A 23,255-nucleotide genomic window follows, 5' to 3' on the forward strand; every position below is an offset into this window, starting at 1 on the left:
AGGGAGTTTATCCATCCCACTTCACCAAGTAGAGTCTTTAACTTAAAATATAAAGCACCTTTAGGCAACCGTTGTTGTGATTTGGTGCTATATAAATAAAACTGAATTGAATTGAAATTGAAAGTGTCTATAGTATGAGTACACTTGAGGACAGAGCATATAATTTTCTACTGTAATAAATGGACATTCATGATAGCAAATCCAATCACTGTCTCATGATTTACACACATATTGACTTCATGTATTGTTCCTCCTTTCTTAGCTAAAAGTGAACTGGAGATGCTGGATTCTCAACTCAGCAGCACTCATAAACTGTAAGAGCGACCTTCTTTATTTGTTATATTTGTGACAGTACTGTCTCTTTAACATATATCATCTAATTTCAGAAAAACATTAAAACATTGCACAGAACTCCAATACCATTACATTTTGACTGGTTTGTACCAACCAGTTATCCCCACCGCTGTGTAACAGACGCAAGTCAGCAATGTTTTTTAGACTACATTTCACATATAAAGTGTGCATTTCTATCCTAAAGAGGCATTAATGACACAAGTTATAGGTTTGTAAACAAAGATAACCTGGTTTGAATCCTTTTTTAATTACTGCATTTGGCACTTTGTACTCACTGTTTACATATAGGAAAAGCTATTGGTTAGGAGTAAAATATGTCAAATCACCTGAGAAAGCCTACAAATTGAAAACTTGGATAGAATTTGTAGGCTATTCCTTTCCCTTTGCCTTCTCCTCCTTACCCTACCCTACAGTTCCTTTCATAATCTTTATTCATTAGACATGAAGTGTCATATATTTCAGGCCTTTTTAAATTTTGATTATGATTCATCAGTAATTATTTTAATATTTCATTTTGAGTGCCAGAAGTTTATTATTCAAATAGCATAAACACTATATACACTGTATTGCCAAAAGTATTCACTCATTCATCGAAATCATTTAATTCAGGTGTCCCAATCAGCTTCCATGGCCACAGGTACATAAAATCAAGAATGGCTTGCTCTCAGGAACTGTGAAATCCATAATGGTACAGTGATAAAATGCCACCTGTCAACAGGTCCACTCATGAAATATCCTCACTATTAAATATTTCAGTAGCAGATGTTAGTGGTATTGTAACATAGTAAAGGGACTGGGAATAACAATTCAGCAACAAAGTGACAGGCCATGTAAAATCACAGAGCAGGATCAACAGATGCTGAGACACATAGACTCATAGCTCTGCCAACTTTCTGCAGAGTAGATCCCTACAAACTTCATGTGGCCTCCACGTGGAATTCAAAGACATCCTGAAAATAAAAGTGAAAAAATGATGCAGCAAGATGTATGCCCCCTCACGTGCTTGTATGCATGCCTCACAATGTTGGGGCGTGTTCCTAATGAGAAGAAAGCTCCAAGACAGGTGCAAGCCACTGCCTGGCCTGTAGAGGTCTGTGCGTCTGTCCATAAATATGCCTCCCCAGACTATCACTGACCCACCACCAAACCGGTCAGCTGAATGATGTCACAGGAAGCATAATGTTCTCCATGGTCTCTTCAAACCCTTTCACATCTGTCATGTGTGCTCAGGGGGGCAACCGCTCTCATGTGCTAACATCACCTGGTGCCAGCGGTTGACCTGCCAAGCCAAGTCAACTTTATTTATAAAGCACTTTAAAAACAGCAACCAGTGACCATTGTGTGGAACATAGCAATAAAAAATAAAATTGAAATAAATAAAATAAGTACATATAAAATAATGACTAGAATTAAAATTACAACACAAAATAAGAGCATTGACAAATGCAAGATCTAATTAAAATGAATAAAAACAGTCAAAAAAATAATTTAATTTAATAAATAAATAAAATCAACAAATCTCACACTGCGTCCAATGACAAGCAGAAGAGGTGGGTCTTAGAGAGGCCTGTCTAATGTGAAACAGCAATGAATTCCCCAATTTGGGAGCCACTACAGCAACAGCATTGTCTCTGAACCACCACTATGTCCTTCGCACATCTAAGAGCAGTTGGTCAGCTGATCTCAGTGATTGGGAAGGGGAGTGTTTCAAAGAGATCTTTTAACAGCATGTTTTTTGTTTTGTTTTGTTTTAGCCAGCTGTCTCAGCTAAAAGAAGCTAACCCTGCACTGATCTGACTGCTCAATCTAAAATCACTGTCCATCCTAAAACCCAAGTTTGTAACAGTAAGCTTTACATACTGTGCTAGCAGCCTGTGTCTACAGGAAAAGACCCACCAGTGACATCAAATTCAAATTCAAATTTTATTTGTCACACACACACAACCATACACAGTATGACATGGGGGTGAAATGCTTGTAGCTGTACAATGCCCGACCATTAAATGACAGAAAAAGGTTTTACAGTATTTACAATTTACAGTTTACTACAAAATTTACAAATTAACTTAGAAATTTACAGTAAAAAATGTGCAAATAGCAGAAAGAGATTATAAGGATTATAAATCATAGGAAATGTGTGGTGGTGCGTGTGGTGATGTGTGTGAGAGTCCAGTCTTATAGTGACGTGTGTGGGAGAGTCCAGTCCTACACCTGGTTCAGGGCCCGACTAGCCTGGGGGAAGAAGCTCCTCCTCATTCTCTCTGTTTTGGCTTTAAGGGAGCGGAAGCGCTTCCCAGACCTCAACAGTGAGAAGAGTCCATTGTTGGGATGGGAGAGGTCCATCATAATCTTCCTAGCTTTGGACTTGCACCGCTTGGTGTAGATGGACAGCAGGTCAGAGAGCTCTGATTGAATGATGCGTTCTGCTGAGCGCACCACCCTTTGCAGATCTCGTCTGTCCTGCTTGGTGCTGTTCCTAAACCAGGTGCAGATGTTTGCCGTCAGGACGCTCTCGATGGTGCAGGAGTAAAAGTTCTTGAGCGCCTTCAGTGGCAGATGGAAGTCTCTAAGTCTTCTGAGGAAGAAGAGACGCTGACGGGCTTTTCTGGACCTGACACAACAACTTCTGTCTTATTTTTATTAAAATTTAGGAAGTTTAGAGCCATCCACACTTTTAACTCCTCAAGGCTAAAACTAAAGTTTTCATTGAGTAGGCATGGTTTTGTGTTAGGGGTACGTAAACCTGTATAACATCTCCATAACCATGGAAAACAATTTTGTGCTTTCTAAAAATAAAACCAAGGGGCAGCAGATACAAATAAGATACTAGAGGCGCAAGTATCAAGCTCCATGGAAGGAAAAGGAGCAGAGGAAGATCTGAAATCATGTAGCCCAACCTATAAAGTTTTCTGATACGTGTAGGATCTGAACCATTCCAGAGCAGTGCCACAAATGCCCTCACAGTGCTCTAAATGAGATATTAAAATAAGTCTAGGACAGGGGTCGGCAACCCTAGGCAGGGTTAACTGATGGCACGACCATAGCTGGACTAGCCATCGGGCATACCGGGCATTTGCTTGGTGGCCCGATAATTTTCTTTCTTTTTTTTTGTAACGGTTTAAACAACGAAAGGTGGTGGATTGGCCAGATGCTGGCTGGCAGGTGGATCAGGGAGAGGGGAGGCAGGAGGAGCAGAGACCCGAGGCAGCCGTCGGTCTGACTGTCAGGTGAACTGAACTTCAGGTAAGAAGTTCTGACCTGCAGTCTATCTGGGTCAGATATAAACCAAGTTTAGGTGGAGTTTATTTTCGTTGTGCTGACTTTTTACAGTCAGTTACAATAACTCGTACTGCGTACTAGCTAGCATGTTATATGTTATTGCTAGTAGTTTCTATACAGCTGGGTGGGTGCTACGGTGTTACTGATAGTGAACGTTATTTTATTCATAAGGTTAGTTAGTAGAGTTGCCTACCGTCCTGTAAAAAGACAGAATCGTCCCGCATTCAGAGAAATTATTACGCGTTTTGTGTTGAGCTGAGAAGGGACGCAGTTTGTCCTGGACTTCAGCTAGGATGGAAAAAGACACAAAGGTGGAGTTATTCTGCTGCACAGCTGCCTCTTCTCCTCTCATTCTCTCCCTCTCCTGTTGCTACTTTAATAATGAAACTGATCAAAGGTCAGCTGATCGGCTTTTCTCTCTTGTTTGTTTATCACCCACTTTGCGCCAGATGTCGCGCTAAACAACAGCAGCATGTTTAAGCTTGATCAGCTGTTGTTAGAATTTATTTAATATTAGTTTCTAGTATCAGCTGATGTTTGCTGGAGCCACAGCTGTAAAGCTGCTGGTCATGATGTCGGTTTGGTTACTGAATTATCAGAGCTGAACAGGTGATGGAGAAACAGGTAGTGATGGGCAGATGAAGCTTCATGAAGCACTGAAGCTTTTCATCCAATTGGTTCACCCCAGTGCAAAGCGTCATCATTTTCAGCTCCTCCCATAAATGAAGCAAGCCTCGATACGCGCATCGCGGAAACGCCCCCTCAATTTCTCAACACAAGCTTCGCAGCCTCGATACAGAACGTCACATCACTAGAAACAGGTTTACCTTTTAGGTGACATGAATAAGTTGGAGGGAAGTTATGAACTGTTTCTGAGAGACAAATAACACCAGGATCCTTTTCTATGTAGCTGACGGCTGGTAACTGTGCAGGGGCGGGTCTAGCAAAGTTCTGCCAGGGGGGCAGGGAAAGAGGGGCACAAAGAAATACTTTCTTATTCTCATTTAAAATGTCTGGCTGTTATTAAATAATTATCTAAATCTTACAACCAAAGTTTTTATCTGACATAAAATGTATAGAAATCATACATATCCCAACAACACTGTCACAACAGCATTTGTTTTCATTCAAAGGCTTTATGGCTTTAATACCTGGTGGGCCGGTCTTTAGTGAAAATGCCCGGGCTGGTTTTTTGTGTCCCAGTCCAGCCCTGGGCACGACACGCAGTGAAATAATCTGAGAAGGTGCATCAAAAAATAAATGGCCGCGCCAGCGGTGCACATTGCAAATCAGCTCACATTACACACATTGGTTGTTCCTCTTCTTAATGACAGTATCTTAGCTAACAACCCCAACTACCAGATTCAACTTGTAATTGGCTAAAAATAACTTAGCCTACTGGTGAGAGGGACGTTGTTAGCTTTCCACATTCCGACACTTCAAAAGCTTCAGAAGCTGTCCACTCAGCTCAGCATCAGCACCACGGAAATACACGGATACATCCGTAGACTCGAGACACAAGGCGTCTTTGGGACTTTCAGGTGTATGGACCAATGTTTTATTTTCTGATCAAACCAGAAATCTTTAATGAGCAGCTAGATTTGTCTCACATTAACTGGCTGAGTTAATGCCAGTTAATGCAACATCGAAGCAGCTGGAATCCACAGCTCTGAGTGTTCATGGAGCTGCATGTTCACCTGCTGGACATCACTACCTGACAAGTTTAACTGTCTTCAGAACATTGCAGAGGCCTTATTGACAGTATTTGGCTCTACATATCTGTGTGAGCAGATTTCCTCTCACATGAGTGTCCTCAGGTAGCCTCTGAATGCTGGACACTCGCAGACCTGTGTCTCTGAGTGGGAGACCAAAGATCACATTAACATGTGTGTCTCTGTATTAACAAACATGCCATATTGGCCCAGTTTATTTTTCTTATTATTGTTGTGAGGAGACCATAAATAGCATTTGTATTTTCCGTTGTACAGTTCATTTGCTGTTATGAGTTCTTGTTATGGAGAAAAAGTGTCTTTTTATCCATAACATAACAAAATAGCTGATAACGCTGATAGCTGCCAACATCTGCAAACAAATATAATTCTAGAAAGTTGTTCTATATATTGTGTAACTGTTCATATAGAGCGTTATTAAATTTATTGCTAATGCAATCATATGGCACACTGACTTCTGAGGAAATTTTAAATGGCACTCGCCATCAGAAAGGTTGCCGACCCCTGGTCTAGGAGAACTAGCATCATATAGTTTCCTGAATCTATATAGCCAGGAGTATGTCATTAAATACCCTCAGCAGTGCAGATTCTGTGCTAGAGACCAGATTAAAAAATACATTGTTTTAATTAAAAAACACCTTCAATTGACTGTAAACAGAATTTCTGAAAGAAAAGGAAATATTACTAATAGGCCTAAAGTTAAATAATTCAGTATCCAACTGTCCAGGCCAGGTTTTTTGATCAGTGGTTTCACTGTTGCATGCTTAAAAGGTTTAGGAACAGCTCCTGAGTACAGGTAGCCCAACCAGTAACATTTTCTGAACCAAACTAAGCCAACAATTCTTTAATATTTGAACAACACCTGCAGTGTGCCCTTTTTCAGCTGTCTTTCAGCTTTTCGGGATTCACATCTGACAGCACAAGTTGTGTCAATTATCCAGGGCTCAGATTTGGTTTCAGGGTGCCTGGTTTTTAATGGAGCCACAGTATCTAATACAATTTGGCAGGGTGAATGAAACTAGGAGCAGAGCGTCTCTGTATCTGAAGACACAGACTCGGGAATCCCAGATTTCAGATTGAAATAAGCAGAGAAATGCGCAGTTCAATAATATGACAGTGCCACGCAGGGGTGTGAGGTTTAACAGGTTTAACAGGGCAAGGCAATGTCAAATAAGACAGGCTTATGATCTGAAAACACTTTATCACAGATGGTTAAGTCTGAAACAGACAAACCATGTGTTAGTCCAGACACCAACTGTATAAAATTAAGGGCCAATTAGGCTTAAAAAGTCCTTTAACCATTGGTTTGTCAGGACAGCAAATATGTACATTAAAATCACCAATATTAAAGACTTGATTATATTTAGGCATGACTTCAACCAATAATTTAGAAAAGTCATTTAAAAAGTCCTTATTACATTTATGTGGTCAACAGATCTCAGCACATAACACAAGGTGAGAGTGACCCAGCTCAAATAAGCTCAGTTCAGAGCTGGAGAATGGAGACACTGATGGAGATAGCGCCTTACTTTTTGTTTTTAAGATGCCATAGAAAGGTGCACCAGACAGGCCTTCAGCCTCACCAGCGTACCGCTGTGTCGCCTGCACCAACAGTGATGCTTCCTCCAGGAAGCATTGTAATCAGAGTGCAGGAGAGTTAGTGATAACTGTCAAAAACGGGAAAAGTCTTTTGGCCACCATGAAGACACTTCACTCTGGCAGAAACTCAAAAATGCAGGAGACTATGATAATAAACCAGTAGAGTTAAATTTTGAGTAAGTAATGCATGGCAAATCTTCCGGAATGGCACTTAATAATATGCCATCGTGGATGAATTAAACTACCTGTGCAGCGTCTGTAGGGTCCAGGTATTCTTGCTACGGGTGCCTCATGCTACCAGTAGCAAGAAGTTGGACATTTCTTTTTTTATATTTGAAATGCTGTATTCTTTATTTTCATGAGTTACAGGCTATAACCGTCAACTGAAATATCTCACTTGTAATGAATGCTTTTCAATGCTTAGCATGATGACGTATAGTAGACGTCAGTATAGTATATAAAGAAAAAAGTATCAGAGCATGAACACTGCATTTCTTTTTTTCAGCCTCTCTCATAGTCACTGACGTTAGTGGTTTCAACTCTGTGAAAAATTTAAACATCAGATTAATATCCATTACATTTTGAACATAAAATGCTGTTACATTTCAATTAATGCATCTCCGCACTGGATTGCTTTTGTTATTGTTCTTCTTTCTTATTACTGGCATTGATAACAAAAATGGAATTACTAGCTACATTATAAAGCAATTCTGATAAACTCATAGAAACATGAACAAAGTTTATTAGTAAAACAGTCCTGAAACCACTCACACAGAACAAATTTTGTGTCAGATATATATTAAGGTGACAACTGGTGTATTTTCAGGTTCCTGGAACTTACAGTGTTTTTCTCAGTGAAGGCCAAAGCAGGAGAGAAAGAGGTTTCACCTAACATATTCTTCTCCATTTGGCATGAGTTCTCCTCTGACTTCAAGGACCAGTGGAAGAAGGAGAACAAAACCATTCTCAAAGAGAGGTACAGTTGTTTCTTTATCCATTCTCTTCAGCTTTCTGTCTTGCATCGTGTCATTAAACTTAGCTGTTGAATATGCACTGTGTAACTGCATTAACATTGTATGTTTTGCAGGTTAAAAGCAGCAGAAGAGAGTTTCCGACAGGCCAAAGAGAAGGCATCCTACAGTGTCAAACCTAAACAATCATCGGGAATTGTACGTTGACGTTAAGCTCTTCTTTATTCTCTTTAATCAAAAGTTTGTTCTCTTTAGCTAACAAACTAAAGTTTTAAAATGTATAACTTTTTTTTTTCTTCATTAATACACTAAATACATCTCATAAGGATTTTTGTCTTTGTGCTGGGAGTATCCACTGGGAAAAACTGGCAGCTCTTCCTATCTTTACTCCACATCATTGAATCTGCATAAGTCTGTCTGAGGGACTCCTTTTCAAATTTAGTTTTAAGACCCAAATGATTTTGGCTTATATTAAGCTTTTTGCTGTAAAGTTGTATATTATAAATTTTTTTATTTATTTGTATTTCTGTATTTATTTATTTTTTGTCAATGCAGTAACACAGGAACCCTGCAAAGTGTTTCCTATGGAACTGGATGGATGAATAATACTCAGTTAATCTCTCTCTCTGTCTTTCTACAGAAAGCCAAGCTTGGCATGAAAATTTGACATAGTGGGCTTGGCACGCTTGTTTTCATGACTTTGGACACCAGCAGTGAATCAACCACAAAAGTATGAAGATGACCGACAAGAGAATTAAGCGACAGAATAAATGAGAATGACCTACAATATGTGCAGACAAGCGATCTCTGGACTTTTTTTCTCATCGTTATTTTTATGTTTGGTCACATTTGCCTGCTCTGTCTGCCTGTTGCTTTAGATGACTATTGGATTCAACAGAATCATGAAAAGATGCTCCTTCAGGGCCATCAGGTGCAAAATATTTACAGTAATCATCAGCATCCCTTGTCTATGGAGCCCAGGTTTAACTGATAATGTAATACACTCATAATCATTAACACCATCAAGTTTCCTAAATAAGTATTTGAAAAATAATTAAAAACAATAAGCAATTATTCCTAACGACACTGACCTTTATTAAGAGCAAATGAGGCCAGTAAGATGTGATGGAAATTAAGCACTAGTGACATGATGGTATTGGATTTACTATGGAAAGTACTGTTGTTGCAGACTTTATCTAATTTTCAGTTAAAAAATTGGGTTCTTGTTTTTATACTCCAAGCAGTAATCCATAATGACTGTGAACCAATAGAACAATTTTTTGTTCAAATATCCATCCATTCTGCTTCTCTGGGGCTGGGTCGCGGAGGCAGCAGCCTGAATGGAGACGCCTAGACGTTCCTCTTGCCAGCCACTTCCTCCATCTTATCCGGGATAACACTGAGGCAATCCTAGGCCAGCAGAGAGATGTAAACTCCTAGGTCTGCCTGAGGACATCCTGACTGGAAAACCTTACTTAGTAGAGCTCTAGGAGACATGCTCATCAGATGTCCGAACCCACTCAACCGGCTCATTTCAATGTGGAGTAGCAGCAGCTCTACTCTGAGCCCCTCTTCATGTCCTTACCCTCTTATCTCTAAGAGAGAGGCCAGCCACCCTTCAGAGAAAGCTCATTTCTGTCGCTCGTATCTGTGACCATAGGTAAGGATAGGGAAGTAGACTGATTGCTAAATCATAGCATCATGTTTATGCTCAGCTCTCTTTTCACCACGATGGACTAGTACAGCATCTGCATCACTGCAGCTGCAGCACCAGTCTGCTCTCCTCACTACCTAAACTCCTCCACTTGGAGCAGCAACTTGTCACTCACCCGCAGAGGGTCAGTGACAAGTTCACCCTTTTCTCACTGACAACCATCGCCTCAGATTTTGGAGATGCCGATTCTAGTTCCCATCGCATCACACAGCTGTGAAACACTCCAGTACGAACGAGGCCACTACCTGATGAAACCAAAAGAACAACAATGTCTGCAAAAAGCAGAAATAAAATTCTTAGGCCACCAAAGTGGAAGCCTTCCACCAACTGGCTACAGGGGCAGTCCCTGTGGAGTTTAACACCCACCGGAAATGAATCTGACTCATTGCTGGCAATGAGCTCATGAAATGCTTTTACAGGGACCCAAATGGCGTGCAGCGATGGGAGTACCCTTACTCCCGAGTCCCAGGTATTTAAACCCTAGTGGTAGTTATCTCTCAAGAGATAACTAGGGTTGATCATGTGTCGTATGTTCTGGACACTCGGGTGAAAAGCAGAACTGAGCTGGACTGATCACCACCGTGTGGTAAGTTAGATAACGCAGCATAAGGTGTGCCCTGAGTTATTAAAGGCTCTGGATGTTGTAGGGCTGTCTTGGTTGATATGCCTCTGCAACATCAGATGGAGAGCTGGGTCGGTGCTTGTGGATTGGCAAACTGAAGAGGTGCTTCCCATCTTTAAGAAGGGGTACCAGAAGGTGTGCTCCAACTGCAGGGGGATCACACTCCTTAGTCTTCCTGGTAAGGTCTATGCTAGGGTACTGGAAAGGAGAGTTCATCCAAACAGGCCTTCAGTGAAGCTGGTTCTGTTTTGTAACGAGCTGTCTTGCTGTAGTCTTCTTCAGACAGTCTCCACTGCCTGGGTTATAGGTATGTAAGTGATGAAAATGAGACCACACCAAAGAACACTATGATCCAGTGTAAGTTTTTGAATCTAGTGGATGAAGTCAGTAGTTTTCAATATGAAAGGGGGGTGTTCCACAGGAGGGGAGCCAGGATGGTGGTGAGGAAATTGGAAACTTTGTAGGTGGCAATTTAGTATTAAAAGCACTGTGTGAATGTGTGTGCGTGCTTTAAACGTTTCGATCAGAAAGCCTTGAAAAGAGTTACTTTATTTATAAAGTTTAGCCTGTTTGAAGGCAGGAAGAAAACTGGCAACAATGCCAGTTGTGTGAGTTACACTTATCAATATCACAACTTTATCATTAAGACACAGGAGAATCTGATGGGTTATAGTCAAGTATTCCAATAACATTTATTTCCAAATTGGCATGGGGCAGTTTTAGTTTTTATTCTTTCGGCTCTAGTCCCAGTCACGATTAATGGTCTGAGAGCGATTAAAGAATAAATACAAAAAAACCCAGCCCAATAACAGACACTATTTTAGATATTATTTTTAGACACTAGTTTAAAATTTTAAACCCTTCTGTTCTCTGTGCACAGAGTTCCACAGGTATATGCTCTATGAATGGTGCTGCTGTCTTTTGGACACTTGATTGGTCAATAGTAGTTTCATACTTGTTGCTATCCAATCTGGAACCTAACCTGCTCCGGATAAGGTTAGGTTACCATAGTGAGGTAACCCAGTAAGAAATCAACCACCTTTGTAACACAGAACACATAGGGTTAACCCCCCAGGTTACCTGAATAAGACAAAATCCTGTGTCTACAGGAGTCTCATTGACTAAGGACCTTTTGACAATGACTTGTGACCCTTATCAGTCCAACTTCTGCATCCCATTCTAATGAACTCCAATTTTGGTATTTTAAATGTATTGACTCAAGTCATGGACTCTGCTATTGAAAGTATTAAACACTGGAGTCAAAAATAATATCAAAATCAAGACCTTAAACAGTCCAGCATTCAGAGTTCTCTCATCTGACAACTTCAATTTTATTTTTGTGAACATTCTTTTTTTGTGGTTTAGGAAAAAGAAAGAGAGAATACTGATCTGCAAACACTGTATGGCATTATGTTTGGTTCACAAAAAACATTTCAGGAAAATGTAAGCCTGCAAAGAAAAACTCATGATCGGTCTTTGTAAAACACCCATATGCATCTGGATATTTCATTTCTTCTCTTATGTATTTACTGGGACAGAACTCTTTGTAACTATCAGATGATATCACTATGATTGCTGTTTACTGTAGGTTTGGTTTTCTTGTAACTGTGAGTGAGAGTGTAAACCATTTCCAGAGATTACACAGAGCCAACCAGCTTGCCTGTGCTGAAGACTGGCACTGATAATTGCATTAGAAGATACTCATGGCTATACTGGGCTTTAATGTGTAGATTCTGACTGTAACTTGCCATCTTTTAAAATCAACAGAAATACAGCCATAGACACATCCTTGTAAATTAAATCATCTCGCCTCAATAAACCTCTCACTTTGTGATTCTGCATCCTCAACACCATTCAGACTGTCTTTTAGCAGAAAATCCAAGTCAGCATACATTTGTACAGCTGGTATGCCAAATCTGACAGGCAGCATTTTGCAGGTGTTGCAGAATTAATGTAAAGTAATAAAATGTTAAAGAAATAATATGAGCATCAGCATGATGTTTACAATTGCAATCTAGTTTGGGGCAGTGCTGTTCCAGCATCAGGCTGATCTAGCACAAAGTATGATGTGGGAACTGTGAGTGGCTTGCAAACATTGGAGGAGTGGAAACACTGCGTGCAGGGGGGGTCAAGCAACTGTTTTTGATGTGGAAAAATAAAAGAACTTGGAATATCTGAGATCAATCCAAGGCTCAACTTCCATCCCATCCAGGTGGACACTGCTGTTCACCCAGTTTGAATTTTGCCCTTTCCTGTTGTTCATTGTCAAGCCAGATACCTTGTGCTGTCAGTTAGAGCCTGACTTGCGTTGCTCACCTAACTTTCACCAGAAAGTACACACACTGGGTCTGTGACCCAGTGCCATGACAGTTTCCAGCAGTTTCCTTTGTGATTCTTTCCTTATAATGCTGCTTTATTGAACATGTGCTCAGCATCAGTTCTAACAACACAACAACAGGTACGACAGCTAAGAATAAAACTCCCACTAGGCAGCCCTAACGCAAAAGCATATCAGATGGCGTAAAGCCGCAATGCCCCCCACAGCTCAACACAGGCACTAACATAACCCAGTATATGACACCTTCTTCTTCCAGCGGTCTCTATATCATCTGCCTACATCATCCGCTTTCCCTAGCATCCTCCTCTGTCACACCAACCCTCTGCATGTCCTCTTTCACAACATCCATGTATCTGTTCTTCATCTTTGGCTCCTCCCTGGCAACTCCAAATTCAACACCCGTTGTCCATTATATCCACTATCTCTCCTCTGCACAAGTCCAAACTATCGTAGCCTTGACTCTCCTACTTTGTCCCAAAACTACTCCACGTGAACTGTCTGTCTGATATGCTGATTTCTATTTTTTTTCATTCTAGTCACTCCCAATATAAATCTTAACATCTTCAGCTATGCTGCCACAAGCACAGTGCTATCATTTCAAACCATAAATTAAAGTAGGTTTCACTACCATCTTGCAAATCCTAACTCACGCCTGGGATGGGTATCGTTTAGGTTTTATCCGATACCAGTACCAAAACGGTACTTTTGAAATGGTGCCGGTGCTTAAACGGTGCTCGAACTGGTGCTTAAAGAATGAAGAACACAAACTTTGTCCAAAAACCTCTCATGTTCAGCTGGTTTTTTTTTTGTAAAAAGATAACAATGTTAGTCCTCTCTGCAGCTATAGGGCATATATGGTATCACTCCTGGCTGGAAGCAGTGCTTAAACAATGGAAAAAACACAAACTTTGTCCTAAACCTCTCATGTTTAACTGTTTTCCACTTTTTCTTTGGTCATTTTAGCCTTTTTGGCCAGGGTGAAGGGAGTATCTGCCATCAAACAAGAAGACAGCCGCATGTAGCTATGATGATGTTTGCTAGTTCACCTTACATGCATTAATGTAGTAACGTGGTTAGCCTACTCAACGTAAATTACACACGAACAACATGAAGTTACTCACGCAGAGAAGAACGGCTGCTGCTGCATCATCATCCTCATCATTCCTGCTACACTGGCAGGGCTAGGGGCCAGGACTCTCCTCTTCGGGTTTTTGGGGGATGTTGCTGACTCCGGGTCCGATAACAGGCACCACACCCGCAGTAGATGTGCTCGGTGTGAGGTCTCGCAGCAAGCTATCAAATACGGCGCATTTCTCGGCTTTTAAAAAAACACTATGCGTCGCCAGGTGTTTCATCAGATTTGAGGTGTTACCTCCTTTGACAGTACACTGTAAGAAGTCATCTATAGAATCTACCCAATAAATCTGAGGTAACAATTTGCATTGACTTTTTTGGGGTAGATTTAGTTCAATATATTGTGTATAAAATAACTTCAATAAAAAGCTATGAAATACTTAATTAAATTGGGTAAAATTTACCCCATATTTATGTATACATTCAACAGCTGCTTACTCATTGAAATGAGGTAAAATTATCTCATGTTTGCTAGTTGGTAATACCTGATAATTACTAATAAAATTTAATTATTATCAGTTGATAAACATTACCTATTCATATAAGGTAAAATGCACCCCCCCCCCCCCAAAAAAAAAAAAAATATTCAAATGGTTCCTCATCTCAAAGTTTTTATTCCATAAAAATACAGAATAAAGTGCAACACAACAGCTAATGCAGACAACACTTTCAAAGGCCACTCAGTCCATTTTAAAAGCCAAAAGCACAGAAACTCTACAAGTTGTTTCTGTGCATGTACGTTATCAAACAGATAGAACAGAACACTAACACCAACATGCAATAGTTTCTGTGCTTGCTGTCAGAAGAAAAATTACAGCTCCACCAAGCTATGTCCTCTGGGAACAAGAGGGGAAAGGTGTGTGCATTGCATAAGCTTATTTTTGAGGCCGTGGACCCTTTTCAGTAGTTTCCCCCCGTCAAGTTCCAAAAACAGTTTTTGAAAAGTGTCAGATGTGTTCTTCAGCTCCTTCGGATATTCGAGGTTGAGGGCATATATCAGTCCCATCAGCAGTACACACGCCTTTGCTCGGCTTCCACATCCCTCCATCACTTGGTTTCCCTCAATCACAATGGACACATCTGATGGAAGAGAGTGATATTATACCCCTTTCGTCAAACGCAGTGATTTATGACCCCCTTAATTGATTTATGACCCCTAATTAAATTATCCCCTAATTAAATTAGCTCCGGAAGTCCGGAAGTAGGAAGTAATTAAATTATCCCCTAATTAAATTAGCCCCTAATTAAATTAGCTCCGGAAGTCCGGAAGTAGGAAGTAATTAAATAATAAAAATATGATATTCATAAAAATATGATATTCATAAAAATATGATATTCATAAAAATATGATATTCATAAAAATATAATTGATTATTTAGAAAGTTTTTTATATATCAAATTAGCATTCTTTTATTTCTTTAAGCAATTAAAAAATTTATTTATTTTTTTATGCTCAAAAAACGCCATCTGGTGGCGGGTCAGTGTGTGTGCGCGCGCCCGCGCGCGCCCGAGGCTGTGTGTCTGGGCGCGCGGGGGCGCGCCCGTGTCTCCGGACCGTGCTCTCTCGGGCTCCGTGCTCATGTGTTTAAAAATGTATTAAACCATATTAAAATTGTTTAGTTAAACTTGTGCTTTTGTAACGTTCAGTATGGCCACAAACACATGCTGCATGCCTTGGGGGAAAACTTTATTTCGATTTATATGCATTTGTAGATTTAGAATAAAACTCATACTCAGAAAAAACAACTCGCGATCCCCGCAGCCCCCTTAACCTAATCCTTAGATACATAAGCAGGGAAAACTCCTTAAAAAACCCTCCGCTATTTCTCCAAAACCCTACAATAACTTGTTAGGGTACCCCCTCTATTCCCAAAACCTTATATTCGATAACAGGGAAAATCCTGAAAAAATCCTTAGTCTTTTTTCTCAAATTCAGCGCCCCGCGGCTCCCTTCATGCTCAGCCAAACAAAGCCAAAACTCCTTTTAAAAATTTCTCCGCGATTTCTCCAAAACCCCTAGAATAACTTGTTAGCTACCCCTCTATTCCCCCAAAAAAAAGCGCTATAATCCAAAAACATTGGGAAAGCTCCTTACTCTTTTTTCTTCAAAAACTTGCCTCTTGCTAGCTACCTCTAAAATTCTACGCAGAGTCTAAGTTCTACCTCGCTCTTAATCGCACCGACCCGCAACAGCTTCCAGAGCACAATTTTTTCCTGCTTGTTCGCTCCCCGCTCTGGTCCCGAATGCGCTGCTTACCTCGTTTGAAAATTCCCCCCTTAGACCAACTCCGCCTCACTGCGCCCCGCTGCCAATCACATAACCCTTGCACCGCTCCCTTCGCACCCCGGTTAGCCAATCGGCTCCAGCTCTGATTTTACGATCTCCCGCTGATGTTAAGACTATCTTCGAACCCCAGAAGAGATCTGACTTCAGACATATCAACAACTGGAACCGCTCAGACTGCTTGCGATTTCGCATAGGGAGCGGCCGATTTCAACAGCAACTTGCGTCTCTTTCCTTATCCGCATATCATTCGGTAAGTGTTAATCTTGCTCTCTAACTACATTTTTGCATTTTCCTTTTTACCATTCTGTCAATCCTTTCATTTAAATAAATAAATAAATATCACAATGGTTTGTAACAGGTACAATACACCATCCATCCATCCATTCGCCTCCACTTATCCTTTTCTCAGGCTCGCGCAGTGCGCTGGAGCCTATCCCACGTGCAATACACTTTAAAATATATATAAGCTCCACTTTTAACCCCCGTAAAAGTTTATACATTACATGTCTACATCACCTATCATGGCCTCATCGGGTATCTCATTTTTTCTCACTCTTGTTCATATAATGTTTATATTTTTACTGTTTGTAAATACTCGATGTTATTTCTTTTCAGACTCTGTGATAAACCTGCTCAACTCCTCTTTTTTTGAGTCTCTCGATCGAATTGGTAGGTTTGGTTCATTCTTGTTCCCCTTCTTAACAGCTAATTGTACAAGAAAAACAAAACATTTACCCTCTTTTTTCATTTTTATCAAACTTTCTAGATATCTCTGACTTGGACACCTTTATTTTTTAGACCCAGATGTGTTAACCTGATCCCTGCGAAACACCAGCTCTGCGTGGATTTTGACCGCGAGTGACCGGATGTTGTTTCCGGCCTGAGGTTGCCTGAAATGCCGTGAGGCTCGTTTGAAAGATTGCGCCCGAGACCAACTCCGCCTCCAAGGCATGCCTACCTTTAGCTGCCACCAGTGAGATATCAGAGCCGGGCTCCACATATCCAATCAGGAGCACGAGCAAGACAGCTTTTGCAGACTCTCCAGAAATATACAAGTCCTTACCAACTGCTCTGCAACCCAGTGTTTCTGGTCCCCTCACTAACATCGCTTTTTGAGATATTTTTTATGAACCACCAAAAAAGCAATTTTACCCCACAGACTGGGTCTGAGGGCAGCAGCGGGGACAAATGATTGTAATGAAGCGACGGACATTTCATGGCTGGTCTTGCATAATCGTGAGTTATTATGTCATATGGTGATAAGTACATAGTTTTGCAAGAGGCATACAAGCACTGTGGAAAAAGTAATCATAAAACTGTTTTTGTGAACACCCTACGTTATGCTTTAAAAAATGTGATACATGTAATGTGATCATCAAAGAACATGATTTTTTTAAAAAAACAACTTTTATTCTTATGCTTTTAAAGTATGTCAGATTATCTTAAAACACTTATTTGTATGTTATAATGTTTTTCTTACACCATGTGTAATTTTTATAGACACCTTATTCATTGTATCAATGTGTAATTATGTATCTTTTGATAAATAAATAAAATATTTAATCTTGTATTTGTGTACTTTCTGGTGATTCAATAAAAAATTAGTCACATATCGCTCTGATAAACACAGATGGCTGAAAGAAATGTTTGATGGAACAAAGGAAACAAGTGTCTTGCTGCTAAACTTTTAAGTCACCATGGTTTAAATGAGAAAGTCTGTATGTAAAACATGAAAAACTCCATATCAGTGATATCTACAAAGGTGTACTCATTTCTTTGTAATGGTACTTTACTGTTCCAATGAAACAAAAAGAAAATCTCATTTTTAAAGTACATTTTTCGGCCATCCTGACCTATTTTCAGGGGCAAGAATGTTGATGTTAGACTGTGTTTTAAATCAGGTTGTGATCTTAAACTAACTATCACAGCACTGATTTCAGTTGTAATGTCAATTAGAATCCCAATTTGGCTTTTCTCCAGTCAGTGTTATGGTGAAATTTAACTTGTTCTTTTGTGTAATTGCACATGGCCCAGCAAAGGACCCCTTAGTAAACTGTACAGCATAAGTTTTCAATTCACTTTTGTCAGAAAACGTCACAGTATGAGAAGTTACAGCACAGTTTCTCCAAACGTGTGGTTCTTTTTCAGCCAGCGTGCTTTTAGAGCATCTACATTAGCTCATGTAGTAAAAGTACAATCAGTAAGTGTACTTTAACATTTGAGATTCCGAGTCACTCTTGCTTAGATCATGTGAACTATATCATGAACCTTTTTTTGTATAATGCATCAAACGTGTTCAAATCAGTTTATTTTCAATTTATTTTAACTAATCTAGAGACAAGCAACTCCTTTTTAGCTTCTGTTATGTATTTACCTCTCACACCTTAATCTAGATGTTAGTGTTCTCAGAGTTAACATGTCTCATGTTGCCATGTTGTATTTCTAATACCCAGCCTCAGTGTTCGCCCTGTTGACCCTCAAATCCAAACACCAATGATCTAGATATTCACAAAATTCATAAGGAGATTCTTAAGGTCTTAAGTTTTGTTGTTTTTATGTTTTACAAAAAAAAAACTTCACATTTTTTATATTTTTAAACGAAAGTGACATGCAAGGATATTTTTCTTTAGTGATGTTGCTTCAGCAATCTCAAATACTAATTATTCTGGGAATTTTTATGGTCAAACTATGTGATTTTCCAAGTGTGTGTGTGTGTGGAGTAAAATGGCCTCCTTCTTATGATGTTGTCACCGTGAATCATTTAGGATTAACAACACAAATTGTATCGATAGCAGAAACAGTCTTATAACTTATAATTCTCACACGTTACCGCTAGTTTTACAAACGCAGTCTTCTTCAGCTCTGTTTATGTAGCTTTTATGAAACTGATTTTCCATAGTACAAGTAGAATTTAATTTTTCTTTGCTCTCCAGTATAAATGCAATAATTTGCAGGCTTTTTACTGAAACTCTCACAATGCAACACTCAATGCTCAGAGCTTCATATATCAACAGCTCTGAAAATATCTTCTTTTTTAAAGTAATGTAGGACAGGATCTCTCACTCTCTGTGTCTCAAAAAAACCCAACTAAACTGGCAATCACCACTAAACAAATGAAAGTAGTTTATGGCTTTTTTATCAGCTGCATTTCTTTCATTTATGTATTGATCCCATTGTTTATTGGTAATGCTTTTAGGTCACTGTTTTAGCATGTCTGCCTCACACTCCATTTAAACAGTTTAACAGATAGTGGGGTCTGGTAAGGAAGTTGGGGGGAAGCAGACAACTCCACAGGAAGAGTCTTTTTGTCTTTTCTCCACTGTAAAAGATAGCAAGGCAGTGTGAAACTTTCTTTGCGGGAAAGACAAAACTGAGAGCCATGCTAGGCTCAGTGAGAGACTCTGCTCACCCTCTGCCCCAGCGATGGCAGTCCCTCACCAAGCTTGATTTCTGTTCTTTGTCTTGATTAAAGAATGTTAGCTACCGCTCATCGCTTGTCTGCAGGCTTTATTAAACGGAAAACTTCCACAACAACCTCTAAACAGTGGTTTATGGCTTTTTGTCACCTGCAACACCATGTAACACTTGGATGTTAGATTCTTTTACCAGTCAGTGTTGTTAGCCCCAACCCCCAGGCTCCAGCTGTCTGAGCTCTAACCCTGGCTGCCAAATGTCCCCCTGAGGCCTTTGTGCCTTTTACCACCAGACTAAGTTTGTAGTCCTATCTACTAATATTATTTTATTTTTTTATTATAGCACAAGGTTCAGTTAGGTTACTACTTTGACTTCCTCAATTTGAGCACATTTCTGACCCGATACTTTATCAAGCTTTTACTCGAGTGTTTTTCACACTAGCAGCTGTACTTCTACTTAAGTGAAAATTGCCTGCAATTTTGCCACCTCAGTTGCCACTTTTCTGGAGTTTGTACACTTTTTATATTGAAACGTTCAACGTTTTACGTGTTATCCTTGATCACAGTTCTAAACAAGTTAACTTTCTTAACTTCAAAGTAACCCAAAAAAAGAAACTATATGTCCAGTTCTCTTTACTCCAAACCTGGTTTAAGGCTATGCTGTTGTTGTGATATGGCCATACAAATAATATTAAGTTTAATTAATCTTTTAAAAAAATGGCTGCTTCATGGCTACCTGTTCAGAGAATTTGCAGACTTTTATGGAAACTGTCACAATGTAACACTCTCACTGTCAAAACAGGGTTGATCCATGTTTCTATGAACACTGATTAATATATCAACAGCTCTGAAAATCCTTTTTTTTAAGTAAAGCAGAACAGGATCTCTGTATCTCTAAAAATCCCAACAAAACTGGCAATCACCTCTAAACAAATGGAAGTAGTTTATGGATCTTTATCACCTGCAACACCATGTAACACCTAGATGTTAGACTCTTTTACCATCACATTTGCAAGGGTTTATGTGTTATCCTTGATCACAGTTCTAAATAAGTTAACTTTCTTGACATAAAAGTAGCCCAAAGAAGACAAATATATGTCCAGTTCTTTTTTACTCCAAACCTACTGATCGGAAAACATTATGTGATGCTGGAAGTTTTCATCCTATCCATCTGCAAAACAAGTTTACCTGTAAGCCAACACATTAGACGTAAGCAAATTTGTGAAATTCCTGAACAATGTGCTTTGTGGAGTAGCAGTAGTACTAGAACTAGTACTAGTAGTCCTAGTATTCTGCAGCAACCAGGCTTCAAGAGTGATCACTCTTCTGGCTTTCAAATGGTGAAAACATGTCACAGTCTTAACCGCAAATCAGAAATGTTGGTAAATTTAAAAAGGAATTTAAACGTCAGCTTTGACATAGACACAGACTTTATTAATGCCACACTCAGGAAATTCACATGTTACACATGATTTAGCTCACCTGCTAAATCCCCAGAGCAATAACCACATCAGCATCATTAGCCTGAGTGTTGATCCTCCAGGTGAGTGAGTGGAGTTGAGTGTGTGTGTGTGTGTGTGTGTGTGTGTGTGTGTGTGTGTGTGTGTGTGTGTGTGATCAGAGGTGAAACTGCTTTCTGCAAAGTCTCATCAACAACCAGGAAGAGTCTAAAAGCACTAAATATGAAACAGACCATTTACCATACCCAACACTGAGCTCCTGCACAGTCAGATGGAGTGAAACATAATGTCCCAGTGGTGTTCTGTTGGATTTAGCAGGTGAGCGTTGTTGCCAGTCAAAACCTTTTTGGAAACTCTTTACAAGAATCAATGTAATTATTTGTTTTACTTGAATCAAATGTATTGGTTTATATACCTGAAATAAAACTTTTTTTTGGAAACCCGTTACATCAAATAAAACTTTCTTGGAAAAGCATTGAAAGAATCAATCGAGTTATTAGTTTTACCCCATTCAAATCTATTGGTTTCATTACATCAAATTAAATAATTTTGGAAACCCGTTACATCAAATAAAACTTTCTTGGAAAAACTTTACAAGAATCAATGTAATTATTTGTTTTACTTGAATCAAATGTAATGGTTTATATACCTGAAATAAAACTTTTTTGGAAACCCTGTACATGAAGTAAAAGGTTTTTGATCTTGTAAGTTCTGGCTTTAATATTTTCAGCTGATAAAGTGAACTTCATACAAACTCTGTGTTAGAAAAAGGGGATAGTTTACTACATGCTATAAAAACACAATCCTTGTGGTGTTCTGTTGGATTTAGCAGGTGAGCGTTGTTGCCAGTCAAAACCTTTTTGGAAACTCTTTACAAGAATCAATGTAATTATTTGTTTTACTTGAATCAAATGTATTGGTTTATATACCTGAAATAAAACTTTTTTTTGGAAACCCGTTACATCAAATAAAACTTTCTTGGAAAAACATTGCAAGAATCAATCGAGTTATTTGTTTTACCCCATTCAAATCTATTGGTTTCATTACATCAAATTAAATAATTTTGGAAACCCGTTACATCAAATAAAACTTTCTTGGAAAAGCATTGCAAGAATCAATCGAGTTATTTGTTTTACCCCATTCAAATCTATTGGTTTCATTACATCAAATTAAATAATTTTGGAAACCCGTTACATCAAATAAAACTTTCTTGGAAAAACTTTACAAGAATCAATGTAATTATTTGTTTTACTTGAATCAAATGTAATGGTTTATATACCTGAAATAAAACTTTTTTGGAAACCCTGTACATGAAGTAAAAGGTTTTTGATCTTGTAAGTTCTGGCTTTAATATTTTCAGCTGATAAAGTGAACTTCATACAAACTCTGTGTTAGAAAAATCAAACTGTGTCTCGTGCGGGTGTATTGTGACTGCTCCATCACAATGTATAATTTGACTTGTGAGGTACACACAACAAGGCCAACAAGAAAAAGTGAATTAGAGATTCATTACAAAATACAAAAAATAAAAATAAATAGTGCACAAATTTAAAACAAGCAAAACACCTATGCAAGAGTAACTACTAATGATTTACAAATACTTGTCATATACAACCAATACACTCAGAGAATTTTACCATATCAGTATAAAGCTCTCTGTAATTCCTGGACAGTTCGTGAAATAATTTAAAATTAAATCTGCACTTCAGTTAACTATTCTTTTTTAACAACAGGTTTATGTCTTAGATCTACGGATACAGCTAAAACACTCTGCTTGTATAATGCTGTATTCTCTCCCAGCTTATCCTTTTCTCACAACAGGGTGATTCCCAAAGTACGAGTCAATAAAACAATCACTCTAAAAACCAGAACAGAAAGATAAAGTTGCAAAATAAAAGATTAAGGATTGTGTTTTTATAGCATGTAGTAAACTATCCCCTTTTTCTAACACAGAGTTTGTATGAAGTTCACTTTATCAGCTGAAAATATTAAAGCCAGAACTTACAAGATCAAAAACCTTTTACTTCATGTACAGGGTTTCCAAAAAAGTTTTATTTCAGGTATATAAACCATTACATTTGATTCAAGTAAAACAAATAATTACATTGATTCTTGTAAAGTTTTTCCAAGAAAGTTTTATTTGATGTAACGGGTTTCCAAAATTATTTAATTTGATGTAATGAAACCAATAGATTTGAATGGGGTAAAACAAATAACTCGATTGATTCTTGCAATGCTTTTCCAAGAAAGTTTTATTTGATGTAACGGGTTTCCAAAATTATTTAATTTGATGTAATGAAACCAATAGATTTGAATGGGGTAAAACAAATAACTCGATTGATTCTTGCAATGTT

At 38.9% G+C, this 23,255-nt stretch overlaps 1 protein-coding gene and 1 long non-coding RNA gene across 3 annotated transcripts in view; both read left to right on the forward strand.

Annotated features, from left to right (window-relative positions):
* fmn2b (formin 2b) overlaps window positions 1–12,423 on the forward strand; it is a 62,422-nt gene extending 49,999 nt beyond the window's left edge. The window contains exons 16-19 of one of the 2 annotated variants that reach the window (XM_004570385.3): window positions 263–314; window positions 7,789–7,938; window positions 8,050–8,131; window positions 8,574–12,423. In XM_004570385.3, coding sequence (XP_004570442.2) covers window positions 263–314; window positions 7,789–7,938; window positions 8,050–8,131; window positions 8,574–8,600 — 311 coding nt within the window. In that variant the 3' untranslated portion in view covers window positions 8,601–12,423. Of the gene's footprint in view, window positions 1–262; window positions 315–7,788; window positions 7,939–8,049; window positions 8,132–8,573 lie in introns of those variants that run through there. The other variant, XR_013099764.1, reaches the window with a different exon arrangement.
* Window positions 12,424–16,289: 3,866 nt separating this feature from the next.
* On the forward strand, window positions 16,290–17,596 carry LOC143419766 (uncharacterized). The gene is made up of 2 exons (XR_013099765.1): window positions 16,290–16,697; window positions 16,795–17,596. It is a non-coding gene; the product is annotated as an uncharacterized LOC143419766 (long non-coding RNA).
* The last annotated feature ends 5,659 nt before the right edge of the window (window positions 17,597–23,255 follow it).

This window comes from Maylandia zebra, linkage group LG8, assembly GCF_041146795.1.
Source record: "Maylandia zebra isolate NMK-2024a linkage group LG8, Mzebra_GT3a, whole genome shotgun sequence".
Taxonomy (NCBI): domain Eukaryota; kingdom Metazoa; phylum Chordata; class Actinopteri; order Cichliformes; family Cichlidae; genus Maylandia; species Maylandia zebra.